General features: G+C 39.5%; 2 protein-coding genes and 1 non-coding gene across 4 annotated transcripts; 2 read left to right on the top strand and 1 right to left on the bottom strand.

Moving 5' to 3' along the window:
- The first annotated feature begins 8,533 nt into the window (after nucleotides 1–8,533).
- On the top strand, nucleotides 8,534–12,562 carry cd248b (CD248 molecule, endosialin b). Its single transcript, XM_033978407.2, has 2 exons — nucleotides 8,534–9,369; nucleotides 10,635–12,562. Exons 1-2 carry the CDS (start codon nucleotides 8,988–8,990, stop codon nucleotides 12,350–12,352), a joined length of 2,100 nt encoding a protein of 699 aa, XP_033834298.1. The 5' UTR covers nucleotides 8,534–8,987; the 3' UTR covers nucleotides 12,353–12,562.
- Nucleotides 12,563–13,033: 471 nt separating this feature from the next.
- dpp3 (dipeptidyl-peptidase 3) lies at nucleotides 13,034–20,739 on the top strand. Of its 2 annotated transcripts, none has more exons than XM_055226485.1 (19): nucleotides 13,034–13,278; nucleotides 14,261–14,419; nucleotides 14,482–14,626; nucleotides 14,717–14,806; nucleotides 15,013–15,150; nucleotides 15,266–15,340; nucleotides 15,464–15,554; nucleotides 15,704–15,834; nucleotides 15,925–16,055; nucleotides 16,188–16,246; nucleotides 16,381–16,575; nucleotides 16,955–17,067; nucleotides 17,147–17,239; nucleotides 17,357–17,419; nucleotides 17,502–17,626; nucleotides 18,531–18,651; nucleotides 19,096–19,275; nucleotides 19,819–19,981; nucleotides 20,212–20,739. In XM_055226485.1, exons 1-19 carry the CDS (start codon nucleotides 13,109–13,111, stop codon nucleotides 20,352–20,354), a joined length of 2,385 nt encoding a protein of 794 aa, XP_055082460.1. In that variant the 5' UTR covers nucleotides 13,034–13,108; the 3' UTR covers nucleotides 20,355–20,739. The 2 variants fall into 2 exon arrangements, with proteins under 2 accessions (XP_055082460.1, XP_033834297.1); XM_033978406.2 differs by lacking the exon at nucleotides 13,034–13,278 and adding an exon at nucleotides 13,530–13,578.
- On the bottom strand, nucleotides 13,179–13,260 carry trnas-gcu (transfer RNA serine (anticodon GCU)). The gene has a single exon. It is a non-coding gene; the product is annotated as a tRNA-Ser (tRNA).

The raw sequence follows: 20,739 nt of genomic DNA, 5'->3' as shown, positions 1-20,739 counted from the left end.
TAATCACAGTCATGATTTATCAGCGGGTGTCCCAACTTTGGCACAGGTCTGGGATGATATGACTCATTTTCCCTGTAATAAATGCACCAAACGCCAAAGTGTTTGGAATGGGGAGAATGTGCAAACATGCAGGGGAAAAAAAGTGTGGCTGCTCAAGGATTATGATTATTATGGATTATGTAAGAAGTGATGAGTGCTCAAATTCTGGTTATTTTTTAATAACAAAAAGTTAGGATATGTATTTTTTTTATTGACATGTTTTGGCTGCAAGCCGTGAGTCATCTCCAGAACAAGGTAAATATATCTCCTAACTTTATTATCTTCATTTGTGAAAGTTATGTTAATTTTACATGTATTGCTCACTCCCAAAATCTGTACTAAAATTAAACATGTGCTGTATAAGCAGTGGCTGTGTCTTCATGCTACTTCATTTCAGTAGTTTGATAGTTTGACAAGCTTCTTAGTAATTTTCTTTGCACACACTTTTACAATTTCAGTCATTATTTTCCAGTAAGCAGTCTCTTCACATTGTTTAAATGGCTCTTGGAGGATATCCCCAGGTCATGCTGTTCTCTATTGAAAAGTGGAACCTCCTGATGTCAAAGCAGTTCAGTAGTTAAGTCCAACAGGAAATGAAAACTATTGAAAAGCTGGACAAATGAGACGTGTGGTTGTGCCCTTCAACGCTGTCAGCAATAACAGTGTGCAACTGTGTTAATGATCTTAAAGGGCGCCTAATTAAAGAAAATATTTGCATACTTCTTCAATGATGAACATGTGTTGTATATGATTCTTCTGTAAACTCCACATTCATGGAAAGAAAGGAAGAGGCCTGCTGTTGATTATCAGTCCAAATACACAGTCGCTCTGACCGCCAGAGCTTCAAAAACACAACGTAACAAAAAATGAAAACACAAATTAGAGGTTTCACAGGAACTCATTAAGAACAAAGAAATGTTAAGCATCAGGGCGACAGATTTTGTTACATCTGTTTTTATGGAATTTACTTTTAGCAGTAGAGTAGTTGGTTACGTATTCAGGGTTTAAAAGTTTTTCAAATGGCATACTGCTGTTTACAGGCAGGAGCCTCCACCCACACTGCCTACTGCACTCAGAATGGGCTGATTGTAAGAGGAAGGGCATCTGGTGTAATTACCTGCCAACTCACCATGTGACTGGTTTTGCAATTCAAGTCAGTCAGTGCATACAGAACTAATCCATCTATGCCATCACACATTTGATCTGACCTAATCTACTTTTAAAACTAATTTGTTTTTTGTTTTTCCTCACCTCTTCCTGCATCTGTACCCAAGGATCCACGGTTAATCGCTGTGTTTTACTCGAGGTATGGATAAAATGTACATTTTCCTCCTTTAGATGTTCTTGCTTTATTGACAATATAACACTTATAATTCTTCTGCTGCAGTTGGCCTTGAGAGACAATCTGCTGGGTAAAAAAAAAAAAAAAAAAAAGTAGAATAAGGTTAAGTATATGTAATGTGCTTTGCACTGGTACCATGTGACTTTGAGGTCAAAAGGTGGGAGCCAAAAGTCATACTTAAAGCATGCAAAGTTCAGTATTAAAAAGCATATATTAAATAAGAAGTACTGTGTCCATATAGCTCCATACAAGAATGGAACATAATTGCTATTCTTTCAGTTTATAGTAAGACATGTATTAACATTTACTTTCTTGTGTATTTCTGGTTGAAAACAGTACTTTTTACTCATCACAGAATCTACTTTCCTCTATCCAATTAACGGGGGCTATAGGGGACAGAGAAGGAAAGACAAGAAAGAGAAGGAATCTGCAAGTTCCATTATAGGTTTTCATAGATAATAGAGCTGTTACTATGTACGCTACAGTGAGTAGATTAATGTGGAGATGGGGAATTGGGATCCAAGTTCATGGAAAGAAGAAGTTTTGCCTGCTCTATCAATTACATTTGTGGAATGTGTCTCTGGGGGCGTGGTCTGGATGCAAAACTGGCCTGTGATTGGATAAACAGACCTGGTGTCAAAGATGGGAGTTACAATTTTCATGAGCCATTTTTAGTATAGTTGTTTCATACATATCAGTTTATTATATATTTACTAAGTGACTTTATAGTACAAGTACAGTCATTTTAAGAAACTGCTACACTTGCCTATCAAACTTTCCAGATTTTGATGAATTGTACAGGATTTGTTGATATCTAAGTCCAAATTTAAACCAGGCTTACATTTTTACCAACAATTTGTCCCCAAAAATATGTACAATTTGAACATTTCACACATAAAATGCCTTATTTATCTATAAAAAGCATTAAAGAATTGATTTAACTAAACTACAGAAGGCGTCTCAAGGTGGTATTTTTATTATTATATATTCACCTGTTGGGCTTTCTCAAACATTTAGTATTTTTGCTTGACTGTTACAGTTTTTGGCTCCTTGCCCGCAGAGAGGACCCTCGAGAAACATCTGTGGAAGAGTTTGCTGACTATTGTAAGACTAATTGTCCAGATTATAGGAGAGGAGTGAGAAGCAGAAATGGACCAAGGAGGAGAAAGAGGAGGCGGAGGAAGGACCAGGAAAAATAAGCCACGGTCAAATTAGAGAGGGGCAAATAGGCACTCGGGGCGGGATAGGATGGGGGAGGATGGTGGAGATGGCGGAAGAAGAGGAAGTGTAGGGAAATCCAAGGGTTTATCTAAGATTAAGGGAGTGATAAAACAGTGAATCTTTTAGCATTTTTATAAAGAGTGTTTTTCCTTTGACAAAAACTGGACATCTCTGGGGGAAAACGAAATCGATCAGCAGTTAATATTATCCAATGAATAGAATATATGCTGAATGTCAAAACCCTAAATAAATGAGTTAAATTTGTCAGTTTTTCACATGGTAAGCTACTGATTTATTCATGAATTACTGATGACCAACTAAACTGAAAATCTATGTCAAAATTATAAGTCAAATATTAGATTTTATCAGCTACAAGTCAAAATTTTAAATGAAATATTCTTACTCATACTCAAAGTTAGACACTGAAGTCGAAGTGGGCGAGATTTTTTCCTCAAGGACCCAATATGTCTTAAAACTACTTTTTGATCAACCGTTGTTTTCTTTCTCCATGGCTGGTACTGATTTTTTTTAATCCAGCGCAGCCGATGGTAGATAAACTTTGCCAATATTTTGAGTATTTTGTAATAACTTTCCCAAAAATGTGGGATTTATATATGATTATTTCAAACTCGGTTACCGTCTATACGCTGAGCAATGATTTCACAACTTCAAATTAAAATAACGCTTTACTTCTTTACTTTGAACATCTGGTCAGCGCAAACAAAATATCAGTCTGTGCAGAAGATTAAAGGCCTGAACTGATAAGCTTAAAAGTCCAAATATTGGCTAATCGTTCACATATTGTTCTATCTTTAGTGCGCATACTGGACAAACAGCTACCATATGAGCTACTGGCGCTTTTTATGAACACTACCTATTTATCCAGGAAGAATTGCACTGAATTAAACATAAAAATGCATGACTAATCTATATGTCATAAAAACAACTAGCTGCAGTAAATCAGAGCTGTACCCGTGACCTAGCAAGGGCAAAAAACTAAGTGTAAACAGTTGCTTAACCCATGACTAACCCTATAGTAATTCATCATGGAAGCCAGAACTTAACCAGCTTTAAATTATAGGGGGTGAATGGAGCTCTCAGTGGGACGGCCTGTAGACTGTGGGGGTCTGTGGAAAAAGGAGATGTTTGGAGGAGGTGTCGACGTACCCCCTTTTTTTTAAAACAACCCAGAGGTGCTTTGGGATCTCTGGGATACTGAGGTTTTCTGTTTGTTTCTCCTTTTATTTCCGACAAATGTTACATAATGTCTCAAAAATGCTGAATGTGTGTAAAAAGCTCATGCCAAAACCAACATGGATCGCGGTATAGTTGAATCTTCAGACAGGACATAGGCGCAGAGCGGTTCACACTGCAGCTAATAACCACTAAAACAGCAGGACTTTTCCATCGAGTCATTCTTTCGGCGCGTTTGCTGTCGATTTCAAGTTCATGTTTAGCATTTATAAAAATCGCTCGGAGCCTCAAAGCACTTTGTAGATTTAGATAATGACACTGCGCTGCCTATAAGCGTTGCCTTTGATCACGCTGTTTTTGATGCATTGTTTCCATAGTGATTAGAGATTGAGCTATAATGTCAAATTGGAGACAGGCCTTGCAAAGTGACTGAACTGCTTTTGAAGTTAAGAGTGGGATTAGCATGCCTATTATACCATATATTTTATTATACTGTCATTCCTTTCTTGCTTTGTTATGTGGAAAGTGGTGCGTTATCAAAGTCTGCTTGGCTCAGACTTATTTTGCGTCATTTGTCACACACTAGACAAGGAAGGAGGAGGTGGATTATACAGTACAGAAGTCAGCTATTTGTGCTGTCCTTAAGTCTGCAGCTAATTGAAAAGTTATGAATATACAATAAAAAGCTTTTGCATAATCTGTCTTGTGGATAATGTGAAAAGCAAATTTGCGCTTATCTGATTTTCGATTAAAGGGTAGCATGGACCATATTTGGAATTACGATTATGAGTATCCTAGCAACCAAAGAGCCAATCTGGAGCGAGATTATTGAACGTAATGCCTCTTCCCACCTGCACCACTAGTTTAGCAGGAAGCAGGAGGTTAGCAACGCTGTCGATCAAACCTGTAGCTAACTCTTGCGGGAGCAAACTCAGGGAAAGAAGGCACCTGATTTGTCTGTTATTAACGTTCAGATCTTATCGTATCAACTTATCGTCGATGATTTTTATGTTTAAACCGTTAATACTTTCCGTTGCATTGTGGAAAATATAGGTGTAAGTTCAATAAAATAGACGGCACATCGATTGGTTAGAATGCACCAAAACTAGAATTAACAAAGTCTAAACCAAAACGAACCTATAGGACTTAACCAGGTCTATACCAAGTTTAAGCCAGAACAACATGAACTAAAACAGGACTAAACTGAGACTAAACCCAGACTAACCTAATGCTAAACCTGACTAAATGAGAGCGAAGACTAAAAAAGATCTTAGCATGGTTAACCAGGATTAAACCGGGACTAAATTAAGACTTTACCCAGATTAAATTGACAGTAAACAAGAGTTAACCAAGACTAAACCAAGACTAAATCAAGACTAAACCAAGACTAATCAAGTCTAAATCAAGACTAAATGAAGACTAAACCAAGGCTAACCCAAGGCTAAACCATAACCACTATAAATCAAGCTAAGAGAATCCCAATTTAAACTGCACCTGATGACTTCTACCATCCCAACATGATTTCTTTCAAATAGACTCTTTGTGCATTGTTTGCTAATGAAGTTACCAGATGCTCTAAATGGCATTAACTGTGTTTTGGTTCAAACATGGCGTCTCTCATTAACTCTATGTGTGGCCCCGGTGTCGCTTCACCACATTATTTGTACAGTTTGTCATCACTGCAGCTTGTTTGTTTGTGGTAGGCCTTAATTCACAGCTTCTCACCATCTGTGCGCCTCTGTAACTGTAACATGTCCTTTCAACCAGGCCCTGCTTCTGGCTTTGTTATAGAATATTGTTTGGATTTTCTTGCTCCTCTCACATAAAGCGGAAAAAGATCATATTGTGCTTGGAAAATCCTAGAAGAAAATGGCCATAGATCATGTGACACATTTGCCTCCATAGTGGAATGTTTGGAGTTTTCTTTGGACATACACTATATAAAGATCAGTTAAAGGTTGTGTGTGTAACTTCTCTGGTACAGGGTCCATAGAGGTGTTGTTGCTTTGCATGGGAGGTTCTGCACTTTTTTAGTTCTAAAAAAGGCAATACCTGTATTAAATCCTCTTTATGCTTAACTATTGTTTTAATGCGTCCATTTATTTTATTTCCCTGTTTATTTTGTTTTAGTCTTTAACTTGGTTTGTGTAAAAATGCTCAAGAATGAAACATGACGAATTGGATATGACCACAGTGAAGGTACCCCAACTCTCTCTTACTCTCTCTCCTTTCTCTCCAGTGAAAAGGTCAGGCTGATGCATATGTGGCATTTCCTGTTTCCTCCACTGCTCAGTGCCCCTGAAGGCACCGCACACAGGAGGGCCGTTTCTATGCACGCGCGGCCCACTTACTGTATAACGGTACAGGCATGGGCAGTTTTATGGACACTGTAGCAGGTAGTCTTTTCCATTCGGCAACACAGACCTGTGGCCACACATTCGTGGGAATATATTTCAACACATGTACACTGTGTATGGAGACTTTATAAAGGTCGTTTTATGACATCCTCAAAATTTGAAAATGGTAAAGTGTAAAGTGTGAGGTTATTTCAAATAAACTTCAGGGCTGAAATGTTGAATATGTTTACCTATACATAGACAAGACAAAACATAACAGATAAGCCTTAAACCATAACTAAACTAACAAACTTAAAATGTCCAAAATGGTTTGATGCAAAGAATAAGTGCAGTTAGGACAGAAAGCCAGACAGCATGTAGTTAAAACAACAAAATACCCGATACTATAAATAGTATTGTTACTGGATAATGTTTGAATAAGTATTGATACTAAACAAAGTAACATTCCTAAATAGACCTAGAATGATCTTGTTCAGCATGAGACCATTTGATAAGAAATTCTATGGTTTTAAAGATGTTTTTATTATGTAATATTGAATTGGCATTGAATATTGGGCATTTTCCTAATACATGTACAATATTTTGACTCTGGATTAAACTTTAGATTAAATACAGCCAGACTTTCAGAAAATTCAGTAAGAGAAAATGCATTAGTGTGGATGCCTAGATTTAATAATAACCCAATCAGGTATATATCACACAAGTAAAGTACTCATCCAACTCCAAAGCAAAACTGAAAACTTTATAATAACTATAAAAAATACAAGTCACTCTTATATGTTGGATTACCATATAAAATGATTGTTTATTGCATGTTATGGAGCTCACTAAATCCCAAATAAATGGAACCTCCTCAGCAAAAACTGGAAATAAGCCAACATTAAATGGCTGGCATTTAAAACAATAGTAAATACTTAAATGTAAGACAAATGAGTTACTTAATCAGAATGAAAACCAGGGCTAAACCACAATCTCAACCAGGTCGAACCCTATGAATAAGTGTATTCATAACATTCACAATGGGACCCCACAGCACTGCGTGTCCCCTCTGTGTGAAGTTAAACCTAGAGCCTAATGTTTCCATTTGGCTGTAAAAACTTGCAGCTGGAGGAGCAGGTAAAAGTCCAAGGTAGCTTATATAAAAGGGTGGGCAGAGTTTAAGAAAGACAAAAGTGGAGTGAAAGGCTGAGAAAGAATAAACAATCTGGGGCAAGTCAAAAGTGTTAAAACATGAACTTATCAAAACAGCTATGACATCTGATATTTGACATTCCAAGTATAATTCATTTAATGAGCTAAATCCAGTCTAAGTGTGAATTTATTTAATTTTAGCCCAGTTTAGTTCCAATGTAGACTTGGATCGACTTGGTTTAGTCCCAATTTTGTGTGTTTGCAAGTGAATGCACCCAAAAGCAGTGATTTTCACCATTTCAATGAAATGAAATAGTGAAAATCAAAATTTCAGGTGCATTCACTTGCACAAACACAAAATTGGGACTAAACCAAAACTACAACAGCACCGATTATTATTTTCACTATAATTCACCTAGTCTATGTGCTAATCCAGAACTATATGGACCACAAATAAACTTGGACAATAAGAGGTCATGCCTAAACCAATCGTCTTGATGTAAACCTGAACTACTATAGATATTTAGTCATTATCCAAAGCTCATGACCATAGGCGAGAGTAAGAGCATAGATTGACCAGTAAATTAGGAGCTTTGCCTTTTGAATCAGCTCCTTCTTCATCACAACATCCGATACAGCGACTGCATCACTGCAGACGCTGCATCGATCCACCTGTCAATCTCACGCTCCATCCTTCCCTCACTCATGAACAAAACCCTGAGATACTTGAACTCCTCAAGTGGAGGAGTTCAAGAACACTCTCCACCCACTTGGAAAGGGCAAACCACCTTTTTCCAGTTGAGACCCATAGCCTCAGATTTATAGGAGCTGATTTTCATCCGAGCTAAAATACCAGGTTAAAGAACTGATCTTAGTCCTATTTATGAATCTGGGGAAAGGCAAAGGTCTAGAATTTTTATAAGAAAAATGAAGAAACTAAAACAAAACTGCAAGACTGCCTGGTTCCATAGTTTAAGATTCTGCATCTCTCACACTCAAAGCTGACAAACTCTTTCCACTGTCAGGATGCTGTGCAGCAGTTTAAACTCAAAAATTTGGGGGACAGAGCGGTGCCGTATGGTTTTCATAACTCTCCCCCCTCAAACCCTACCCCAAAGCTTCCCAAAAAACACACTATTCTTTCCTCTACGTCGACTCCCCCTTAACACCCCCGTTCTGTCTTTCTCTCCCTCCCCTCTCTACCCCCCCTGCCCCCCTCTCTCTCTCTTTTTCTGAGGGATCAGTCACAAAGCCAGTGCTGCAGATGCTGTGGACTGCCTTGGAGAGAACAGAAGAGTGATAGACTTGGATCTTATTTAAAACTTTTGAATGGGATTGCTGCTGTTTTCAGTTATTTCCACTTTGAGACAATACTTGGGATTAACTGGACTGTGAGCTGAGGGCTACTGATTGGACTAAACTGCATTTTTTAAAGGATTTGGTCAAATGGAGTTGAGATTTTACTAATTGATGGCTATTTTGAGGATCTGTGGATGAGTGGAGTATTTATGAACTGGGCCAACATTGAACTTACTGATAAAGTTTGCAATGACATTTTAGATTTTATTTGCTGAAACTGTAAATATTTATTTTAAAATCAACTCTATTTGAAAGACTTTATTAGAGACTCGTTGTTTATTTATGTGGCTCGTGCACTAGATATTTTTAATGTCAGCATAAATTAAAGTTTATATAGGAGGAAGATGAAGACTAGCAGTAGCAGTAGCAGTATCTCTCTCCTGGGTCTATCTTGGCTCCTGTTACTGTGTGTGACCCCTGGGTGTCGGGGTCAGGATCCATCAGCCAAACCCCAGCTCGGAGAGAGGGACGCCCTGTGCTATGAAAAAGGATGCTATGCAGTGTTTCTCCAGAAGAAGGCGTTCAGAGATGCTGGACGCAGCTGCCGGGAGAAGGGCGGGACTCTGGCCACGATGCACGACTACACGGAGGCGGGTGTGGTCCACGACCTGTTGTACCAGCTCGACGCTCCGGAGAAATCCACGCTCCGGTTGTGGATCGGGCTGCACCGCCCCCCTCGACAGTGCTCTGCCACCAGGCCGCTCAGAGGATTCGTCTGGGTCACAGGCAAAGTTTTATCTGTTTTATTCACAAATTAAATGCTGAATGACACTCCACGCCCTGGTTTAGAGCATAGAATTCTGTCAAAACATAATTCACTCTACACTGTTTGGCAAAGGGCTATATGTTCACAGATGGCTTAACCAACAAGAAGTGGTGAAATTTTATGTATTTATTTTGAATCTTTCAGCACAACTGCGTCAAAGGCTTGGTTTCCTTGCATGATGGACTAATATAATACATATGATCACTGGGGACCAGTTGAGCTATATGATGTTGCAGTGCAAAGTCCCAGTCTGTTTGAAACTATATCACCTTTTGCTCTGGACCTCTAAACCTTCATGAGCTCTAGGTGTTAGGGCTGCACCCACTTATAACAATGACGTATGTAGTACACAAAATGAACAGAATTAACTGATAGAAAATGGTACCTTCAGTTCTTTCATTGCTCATGATGTCATGGCTCCCTGCCTGTCTATATCCTGTTAACAGCATTGTAGTAAATGTAAACTCACGCTAAATTTAGGCTCTTTATGCAGTCAGCATGTAGTCGTTTTTGTAGCAATTTGCTCAAATAAAGTGCTGTGTAAATATAAAGCTCTTCCTGCTGGCCTCTGGGAAGGTAATTAAACCACTGCACAACGTTAGCCATGACCTTCTCCTTCAGACTCGCAGCCGTCTCTCTGTTTATTACATTAACTGCTTTTGTTTCTCAGACAGGACTGGCACGGCACAGAGCTACAACCTGCTGACCCAAGTGCAACCCCAAAATCTGATTTAGCCATTAGACCAGCCCCCAAAAGACCAAAAGGTTTTTTATTGCCCCATAGTTTGTCTGCTCTTAAAACAACTAAAGATTTTTACTATAACTTTTAATAAAATTCAATCTGGAATGTTAATCTAAATCAAATGGGCTGTTAAATGAATTATAGATAAAGCTTGTCCTGCCTTTTGTGCCTTTTGCAGTAAGTCTACTTACCAGGTTATCTCTAATATTCTGAATATTATATTGCCAGGGTTTATTGCGTATTAGAATATCATCAGTAGAAATGAAAGTGCAGCTTTGGGGGACCTGTTGTATCACTCTGTACCAATAAATTAACTAGTCCAATAAATAAACGTCATTATTACATTATTACTTTATTATATTTTAGAAATTCCCTCTTTTTTTCTTCGTATAATAGTATAATTATGACAGTGGATGACAAATATTTCTAACAACAAATATTAAAAGGCAGATTAGTGTTGTAACATATTTATTCTCATTACAGGGGACCAGGATGGACAGTACACTAACTGGCTAAGGGAGGAGACCCCTGGCACGTGTGCGGCCCATCGCTGCGTTGCCATGACGGTGCACACCCGTACGAGCACCCACCAGGGGGAGCAGAATCACCAGTGGCTCGACGGCTCGTGTAGTCTGGCCCTCGACGGATATGTGTGCCAGTACAACTACAAAGGCATGTGCTCTCGACTGGGCGATGAGGGGAAGGGACCGGCTGTCTACACCACACCATTTAACTATGTCAGCTCCTGGCTAAAGCACATCCCATATGGCTCTGTGGCCACGCTACCCTGCCCCCCCGACAGCTCTGATCCAGATGCCCCGACTGAGCAGACCATTTTGTGCATGGAAAGGGACGACCAAACTGTGGGTTGGTCCAGAGACGGTCCCCTTTGCTCGGTCAACACAGCCTCCGAAATAGACTGGTGCAGCAGGGAACACGGATGCGAGCATTATTGTGAAAATTCAGAAACAGACTACTTCTGCTATTGCGCTGATGGGTATATCCTGGATGAAGACGGCTACAGCTGTAAACCCGATCCTTTAAGTCAAACCACCCCTCCTAAGCTCTCGTCTGACTCGGCCGGCCCCACCGAGCAACCCCACTTGAAAGAGGTGTGCGTAGATATGGGATGCGCCTATGATTGCGTTGAAACACCACGCGGGGTTCGATGCATTTGCCCTCCTGGATACCAAATGGGCTCTGATGGTCGTGAATGTAAAGATGTTGATGAGTGCAAACAAGAACCATGCCAACAGGTTTGCATCAACAGTCCAGGGACTTTCCATTGCTCGTGTCATCCGGGATACCAGCAAGATGACGAAGGTGAATGCGTTGATGTAGATGAGTGCCTAGATGAGAATAGTTGTGAAGGATCTTGTGAAAATACAATTGGATCGTTTAGCTGTCAGTGTACGCCCGGTTATGAGCTAAGCAGTGATGGTGAGTGTTCCGATGTCGACGAGTGCACCTATGAACCCCCTTGCCAACAACAGTGCCTAAACTTCCTTGGAGGCTACCAGTGTTACTGTGACGAAGGTTTTGATCTTGAATCTGATGGTTTCACCTGCACCCCTTCAAAGGACGATGAAGAATACTCAAGTTTGACTCCAGATCCAATTGATTCAGTTCATGAAGAAGACCTAGATCCAAATGCTGACTTACCATGGTCGACCTCATTTACCCCAGATGCAAATTTTGAAGTTGATACTAATTTTGATCATGGTTGGTTCACAGAAAGCCCAGAACACTTCTTCCCAAATCATGGCTCGGACAATGACTTGAACCAGTTAGATGTCCCAGCATCATATGACACAGTGCAGCCCCCGACACAAAAATATGCCACGGGTAATGAAATTGGCAATGAAAGTAAACCAAAAGCTAACACGCAGGAGGCTGGGGCAGTGGGGTCTAAAGAAACATCAGTTACTGGAATGGGGGATAGTTTGAAAATAGACACTCCTGGAGATGTCTTTGGTACAGCACCGTCTGAATCAACTCAAGGCAGACAGAAGCAGGATAAGAGCTGGCTGTTGGTGGCGCTATTGGTCCCTCTGTGTGTGTTTTTGGTTGTCATGCTAGCTCTTGGCATAGTTTACTGTACAAGCTGTGCCGTTGATAAGTCCCTCAGCTTCTCAGACTGTCACCGCTGGATACTGCCCACAGCACCCCCTGCACAGAGCGATGGGAAACCCCGAGCGTGAACCCTTAGATAAACAAACACAGGTGCTCTACAGATTTCCCAGATGTTTGTTAACGTTTTACTAGAGCTGCCGAACCAGCCACTAAAAGCTACCATTTGGATATAAGAACCACACATTGCAGACAGTTTTGTACTCTCTGATGCACACTCTCCTTTGTAAATACTTCACTTTCCATGTTTTTAGATTTCAATAAAATAACAATTTGATAAATTGTTCAGAATCTATTTTTCCTTTATATTATAAGAGTTCTCACTGTTTTAGTGTGGCATAATATTAATATAGACTATTTTATAACAATCCGTAATGATTATGTAGACCTATTAAAGCTGCAAACATGCAGTTAACACTCTTTGTTCTGCAGTTACACTGCCTAATAATTGTAATAACTCTTCAAGCTGTACAATTACTGAATGATTAGTTCCTGAAGGAGGTATAAACCTGTGTGTGCTTTGATTGCAATTGCTTGTGTTGCAAACAAAGACTTCAGTAGAAAGACATAAATAATTAGAAAGTACCTCCTGCCTTTAAGTTTAGTAAAAGGATTTACCGGGAAAATGTATAGGCCTAGATGCAAAATGATGTATAAGTTCACAGTCATGTCACATGACTCTTATGTGCTTCCAGTTCCCAGTGCATGTGTGACCTGGAAGTGCTCTTAGTTAGCATTTTGACAACCCCAACCATCCATGACCCAAACAGGTGACAGACATTTGTAGTTAATGTTCGGTCATGAATTACTGCTAGTAGTCTATTACTATGCTGTTGTCCACAATTCGTCATAGCCGATTGATAATCAGAGGATGTTCCTTCAAGAGGAAAAGGTTATCGACGAGGATGGGATTCGAACCCACGCGTGCAGAGCACAATGGATTAGCAGTCCATCGCCTTAACCACTCGGCCACCTCGTCAGCTGGCATCGTTTTGTGGTAATTACACAATTTTTCCATGATTATTACATTACTGTTTTGTGTAGCCATAAGACGTTGCTGTTTTACAAATAGGTTATATACATTATAAGACCAGTGTAGCTTTGTTTTAGAAGCCACTACACGAAGCCAGTAGATAAAAAGCTTGTGGGAAGTGCCTGTAATATTCATTTCTGATTGGCTACATTTGACGTCAGTCACAATGTAAGAGTTCTGATTGGTGGGAGGGCGGGGCGTTCGCTGAATGAATACAGGAAGTGAGTAGCGTGAGATTGCAAATTGACGCTCTTTGAGGGAAAAGTAGGTGTAGTTTACAAATATTTTCTTTGCTCTACGTGATTTATTTATGAATATATATATAATGTTTTTCTAATATTATACTGGGTACTTTCTCTACCGCTACGATGTTTGCTGATTTTGTGCTTATTCCGACAGTGTACTCATATTATTGTACTAGCAGAAACCGTTGCTAAGTATGAGCTAATGTTAACATACCCATAACTGTCCTTCTATCGTCCTAAACGTGTTACTATCTTCACCAGATCTTCATGTAGCAGCTTTTTTGACAACAATAAGTTTAAGTGGGTTGAGTTTTAACACTGTCAACCGTCTTAGAAGTAAAGCAACACAACCGGCTTCAGAATGTATTGATTTCTGAGTGATCATGATTGAGAGAAAAGAAAGTGAAACAAAATAAGTAAACCAAAGTTCATTTCCGCTTGTGTTTGTATGGTTTAGCCTAAATAAGATGGTATTCTTTACAGATGGTATATTCCTTAATGAGTCAATGTAGGACACATGCACATATAGTGAATTACCACTGAAATAGAAGCAGTAGTTACCCATTGAAGTAACTACAGGACCATGCAGAGTATAGATTGTAGAGTTATGTATCTGTGCTAAACCTGAGACAAAAAGTGAAGTCCAAGAACTCCAAACTCATTCATATGTTTCTGAAATGTTTTTGTTTCTGTCCACCCAGTTCTTCGTTGGCAAATACAAACTCCGGACTAAAGATGGTAGACTCCCAGTACTACCTCCCAAATGACATCGGTATCTCGGCGCTGGACTGTGCTGAGGCCTTTCGTTTGCTTTCCCCTCAAGAAAAGAAATATGCCCATTACCTTTCTCAAGCTGCTTGGTATGTTTACCGAATAAACTGCTTAGTTTATTTCAGTTTTGTGATGAATTATTTTGGTCTAGGTATGGTGGCCTTGTAGTGCTGTTGCAGACATCTCCAGAGTCTCCAAACCTTTTTGTGTTGCTGCAGAAAATTTTCAGAAAGCAAACACCTGCGCAGTTGGAAAAGGTTGCTACTTCAGTTGGTCTCAGCTCTGAAGAATACCAGGTGAATACCACTCTGTCGATGCTCCCTACTTTCGATTTTGAACATAAAATTAACCCTAAGAGCCAATAAAAATGCTGTTTACATTTGCAGGCCTTTTTGGTGTATGCAGCTGGTCTATATGCCAATATGGGAAACTACAAGTCCTTCGGAGACACCAAATTCATCCCAAATCTACCCATGGTAAAACTATTTCGAAATTTAAAAACATACACTCAAAATGTTTAATGCTTCAAATGATAAAAAACTATACACAGTTCAGTCATACAGTCTTATTTAGCTTTGTGTGTCAAATCTGTTTCCATGTTTAATGCATAATTGGAGTAAAATTGTGCATTTCTTGCAATATTGCATACACATTTCCCTTGTCCAATATTTCTTGTGTCTAGGACAAGTTTAAAGCCTTGATTTGGGCGAGCCTGGCCTTTCAGGAGCAGCCCGCTGAGATGAAGATGCTGTGGGACAGCTGCTCCTGTCTGCTCTACTCTTTAAACGATAAAGAGAAACAGCTCGGGCTTGGAGACAAGGTAGGAGTTAAAGATATTTCAAAAGATGTCAAGGTTTAGTGAAGAAAAGTTGGCTTGTAGCTAAAATGCAGCAGCCTTATCACAGATTGTTAAGAATGTGTGTCTCGTCCATAAGGGTATTACTACCTACTTCTCTGGGAACTGCGGTCTGGAGGATGCAGAAATGGCGCAAAAGTTTCTTGACTCAAAAGTATGTTTGTTTTATCTTTGACCCCTTCACAAAAATTCAAAACAGCTGTATAAACTTGGATAAAGGGAACTGGTTACTTTTTAAAACCCTGTATTAAGATCCATGTTGTTGTGTTTGGCGTAGAAACTATCTGCATACAACACCCGTTTGTTTAAGAAAGAGGAAGGAGGAAAAACCTCCTATGAAGTGCGCCTGGCCTCTGCTGTGAAGCAAGGTCTGTACTATAGTGACATTTACTTAAATTATGACAAACAAAAGTCTTTGCAACTTACAATGACCTATTATCACCAGTCTACCCATGACTGATCCAGGCTAATAAAAGTGAACTGCAGAAATACATTTTATATTTATATTTCTCTACAGATTGTGCGGTAAATGGAGAATGTGAGTCTTGTTGTGGCACTTTCTGTTTTGGAGAGAAAGACTTCACTGTGACCAGAGGGGACTACGCTCCTCTGATGGAAAAGGTTGCTTTCTACCTCCAGCAGGCTCAGGTAAACACAGTTTAAAACCCAATGGAGTTAATCTTGTAATGTCACTGAAATAGTCTTACTAATTTATTTATTTATTTTAAACTTAAACAGTCATATGCTGCCAATGAAAACCAAAAAAAGATGATTGAAAATTACAGACGTAGCTTCACGTTGGGCTCAGTCGATGCCCATAAAGAAGGGTCTCGCTACTGGATCAAAGACAAGGGGCCAATTGTGGAGAGGTAGGAGTACTCTGGACTCAGAAATATTTTTATTGTTCTATATCTCTTTGTGACTAATAACACGCTCACTGTATTGAGGCCAAATCAGTCATTTAATCTCACAAACGAACTTTTGTTTTCTTTTTTTCTTAGTTACATTGGTTTCATTGAGAGCTACAGGGATCCCTTTGGGTCAAGAGGGGAATTTGAAGGTATTATATTACAATAAAATGTCCATACTATGGATATCATGCATGAAAATACTGGCAAGAGACAAGCGTAATTTACAATCTGTGTAATTTAATATTTAGTCTGGTAACTAATGTATTGTGGTGTAACTTTATAGGTTTTGTAGCAGTAGTAAACAAAGCGATGAGCGAGCGTTTTGCGAGGCTAGTGAGCTCAGCGGAGGTGCTGCTGCCAGAGCTGCCATGGCCAAAAGAGTTCGAGAAGGACACGTTCCTCAAACCAGACTTCACGTCACTAGATGTCCTCACCTTCGCTGGGAGTGGAATCCCAGCTGGCATCAACATCCCCAACTGTGAGTATAAACCCTGGGTGAAAACATATCAGTACAGGATACTCGCATGTCATAGATGATTTTCTTTCATTCAATGGATCTAGAATGTGTAAAATTTAGATGAGGGAAAATCTGCAATCTTTGTGGGGTGGGTGGATCTATCCTGAAGGGGTTTAGTCACTCTTTGTTATTACAAATATAATTCTTAGAATATGAGTTAATGTGATACACCCAATCATAGGGTGACATATTTTGCAACTAAAAACACCCAATTATTTTCACAATTAGAAATTTGGAGTACTACTTTTAATGTATGGATATTGGGAATACAGGAGCACTGTTTTTGTGCTGCATATTATTTTGTCTCTCTATTGCAACTGTATTAAATTTATTTTTGCAGATGATGATATCCGACAGTCGGAGGGCTTTAAGAACGTGTCTTTAGGAAATGTCCTGTCTGTAGCTTACGCAACAAAAAAAGAAAAACTCACTTTCTTGAAAGAAGATGACAAGGTAAGGTGACATCGAATTAATAATGATCAAAATAAGCATTCTGATTTCCTTACTTACATGCAATTGTATGTTATTTTAGGATTTGTTTATTAAATGGAAAGGCCCTTCGTTTGAGGTGCAGGTTGGTCTTCACGAGCTGCTGGGACATGGCAGTGGGAAGCTGTTTGTCCAGGTACATTTCTAGCAAAATAATTATAATAATGTGGTTAAATATTAGAACATCTATAAATTGGTTGTAAATATTATGGATAATTGCTGTTTTAAAATGCGTTGATACATTTTTTTTTAGGATGATGAGGGCAAATTCAACTTTGATCAGAGCAAACTAATCAATCCAGAAACTGGTGAACTTGTGAGTGTCTTGGGTTTTTATGCTCTTATTAATTAATATGTAAACCATCGGAAGGACCCTGTCACCTTGTCTGTGATTGTAGGTGTCCAGCTGGTACCGGGGCAGTGAGACATGGGACAGTAAATTCAGCACCATTGCCTCTTCCTATGAGGAGTGCCGCGCTGAATGTGTTGGACTATATTTGTGTCTTAACCCACAAGTACTCAGGTATAACCTCTACCATCTATGGCATGCTTACTGATAAATAATGTGATTTATATAAATAATTTAATTCACATAAGACATTTACAACTTCAGCTGCTCAAAATGCTTCACATAAAAAGTCAACAAAAAAAATCCAACCGAATATACATATAACACAATACATAGGCAAAGAACAATAAAACACCACGATATCCCCACCAAGATAACCCACCTCTTCTCCACAGAGAAGAGGTGGGCTGAAAACAAAGGGTGGGTTTTCAGTCTAATCTTAAACTGCACTAAAGACTGAGAGGATCTGACAGGCAGAGGGCGCTGTTCCATAGTCTGGGTGCTGCCACAGAAAAGGCTTTGTCACCTCTGGTCTTGAGCCTGGGTTTGGGCACAGCAGCAGGAGCTGGTCAGCTGACCTCAGGGCTCTGGGTGGAGTATAGGGCTGCAGTAACTCCCTCTAATAAAGAGGATCCATAGAGTGCAGACATTTAAAGATATTTGAATGATTATTATTACTACTATTATTATTATTATTACAGTACATACCGAAATGATGCTTGTGTTATGAGGAAAAAATGCCTTTTCGTCTAGTCTCTGCATGGCTGATTCCACTTTTCATTTGGCATTGGCTCTAATTCTGTCGATCTAATCAAGGCATTAAACTTGAGTGATGGAGACTAAACTCTCTACACTCTACAATGGTTTCAATTTTAGCTGTAGTGGCGATGACAAACCGTCTCTGCTTTATAAAAATTCATTGGAAGGATGAGTAAAGCACATAAAAGAAGCACTTTGGATGATCCTTTCCATTTTTATTTAGGACTTTGAAGTTTCACAGTAATTGGTTATTTGACTTATTATTGCTATTACATTAAGCCATGTTTCCATCTTAATTGTGTGCTTTTCTCTATTCTAGTATTTTTGGTCATGAGGGCCAGGAAGCGGAGGATGTGATCTACATAAACTGGCTGAGTATGGTCCGAGCCGGTCTACTGGGTCTGGAGTTTTACACGCCTGAGAGCAAGAGCTGGAGACAGGTAACGTCATGGAGTGTGTCAATGTTTACAGTCTGTTTGCTATGGTAGGGCTCCTTGAATGTCATTAAGGCACTACAGGAGGTACATTGGCATCTTATGTTGTATTTATGAGCCTTTTGTTGTTCAGTGTATATTTGTATGATGATAGAAGCAGGTATGATAAACATGATTAAGTAACAAGTTGGCTCATGGTCCAAAAATATGTATTCATGTCGTGGTTTGCCTCATTTTATTCCATCATAGAAGGTGTTGGTTTATATTCTATTGAACTGCAGTGTGACATTTAAACGGTTAATTCATATCAGCAGACATAGCATCAAGTCTTTTTATATCTTTTGGCTCGAACAGCTACATATTTGTACTGTGTCGTTTATATTGAGTCTGCCTCTTTGTTTGTATAAAAGTCAGTTCATGTTTATAATAAGTGTCATCTGTGGCCCCTAGGCGCACATGCAGGCGCGGTTTGTGATCTTGAGTGTTTTGCTGGAGGCTGGAGAGGGGTTTGTGGGTCTGCAAGAAGTGACCGGACAAGACGGAAAACCAGATGCTGTGATCACACTGGATCGCAACAAAATCAACACTGTGGGCAAGGACGCCATCAACAGGTTTCTTCGAAAACTGCAGGTAGAGCATGTCTTTTCGGTAGTGAACAATCGTCAATTTCTTTTGTTCTGGATGTTAATTTCTTGGCACTGTGCCACACATTTTGAGGAAACAAAGCTTACTTGCTACTGGCAGTGACACATCCTAGCTGTTTAATTGCGATACCAAGAAATCTTAAAGGTTCATTCTGTTTTCACTTTTAAGATTAGAAATTCTTTTTGTCAGACAGGAGAGTTTGTTTACCTGTTTTTTTGCCTTCCTCAGAAGCATCAAATGTTGCTTCTTTCCAAGTTTATCAAAACATGTGGGTTTTTGAATGATAGGATGTATGAGGATATGAAGCCAACTGTTTTTTCGCTCACATGTCATATGGAGCTAGAAGTCTAACAGGTCTTTTTAAACATCAAACGTTTTGAAGTCACCCCCGCAAAATACTGCCTCCTAAAGTCCAGTGATTCACATTCATATTTAAGCTAAATACTCTTCTGTGACAACACAGGCTTGTCTTGAGTCTTGCAACAGTATCTGTATAAATCATTCACAATATGACTATTTACTTTCTAGGTGCTCAAGGCAACAGCTGATGTGGAAGGAGGAAGGGCCCTCTATGAGAAGTACTCCACCGTCAGTGATAGCGGACCTCACAACTTCATGCGTCTCAGAGAAACTGTGCTGCTACGAAAAGAGGCCCGCAAGATGTTTGTCCAGGCCAATACCAGAGTGAAAGGTATTCAGTCAGTTACCAGCACAACAATTTATGTGAGCATGTACAGGATTAGAGTATATCTAATGTATTATTATATGACCATTAATATAATCAACTTTGCAAAAAGAGACAATTTCTCCATTGTGGCAGCATTTTATGCTGCAGTGACAGGTAGTACATTTGTCCTCTTTCTCTGCCCATGGACCGACCTAGACAGCAGCTCTTTATAACTGAGTATGTTGTGTTTGTAGGAGAGGAGGTGGAGTTGGTGGAGTACGAGGGCAGCGCGGCCGGTCTCATCACCTCATTTGTGGAGCGTTTTCAGGAGGACGCTGAGCAGCTGGAGGAGCAGCTTCTGGAGCTCAGCAAAAGAGACGCCCCCTGCTGGTGCTGATCCACCTGCCTTCATTTGTGCAAGATACAAACTGAAATCTGACCATTTAATCCCACATGCCAACAGTTGGATAATTTTTAAATTCATATGTGATTATAAGGGAGCACCTCCAGTGTTTTGGACTAACCTTGATGGTTAACATTGATGCAGGTAAAGCCTGCACGAACAACAATCATTTGAACAATCGCTCCTCAAGAAACATTTTGACAAATTGTCAAAATGTTTCAGTGGTCCAGTTATACCTTTTTGAAAGGTGATGGTGGTCCTTGGACACAAACATGCCCTTATTTTTACATGTACATGTTCAGTAAGCATTTATAACATTACATAATCACTCATCATATGTTAAATGTGGTGTTAAATCTGCACAAATAAAGTCATTTGA

Source organism: Periophthalmus magnuspinnatus, chromosome 14 (assembly GCF_009829125.3).
Source record: "Periophthalmus magnuspinnatus isolate fPerMag1 chromosome 14, fPerMag1.2.pri, whole genome shotgun sequence".
Taxonomy (NCBI): domain Eukaryota; kingdom Metazoa; phylum Chordata; class Actinopteri; order Gobiiformes; family Gobiidae; genus Periophthalmus; species Periophthalmus magnuspinnatus.
This window is presented reverse-complemented; position numbering and strand designations above follow the sequence as displayed.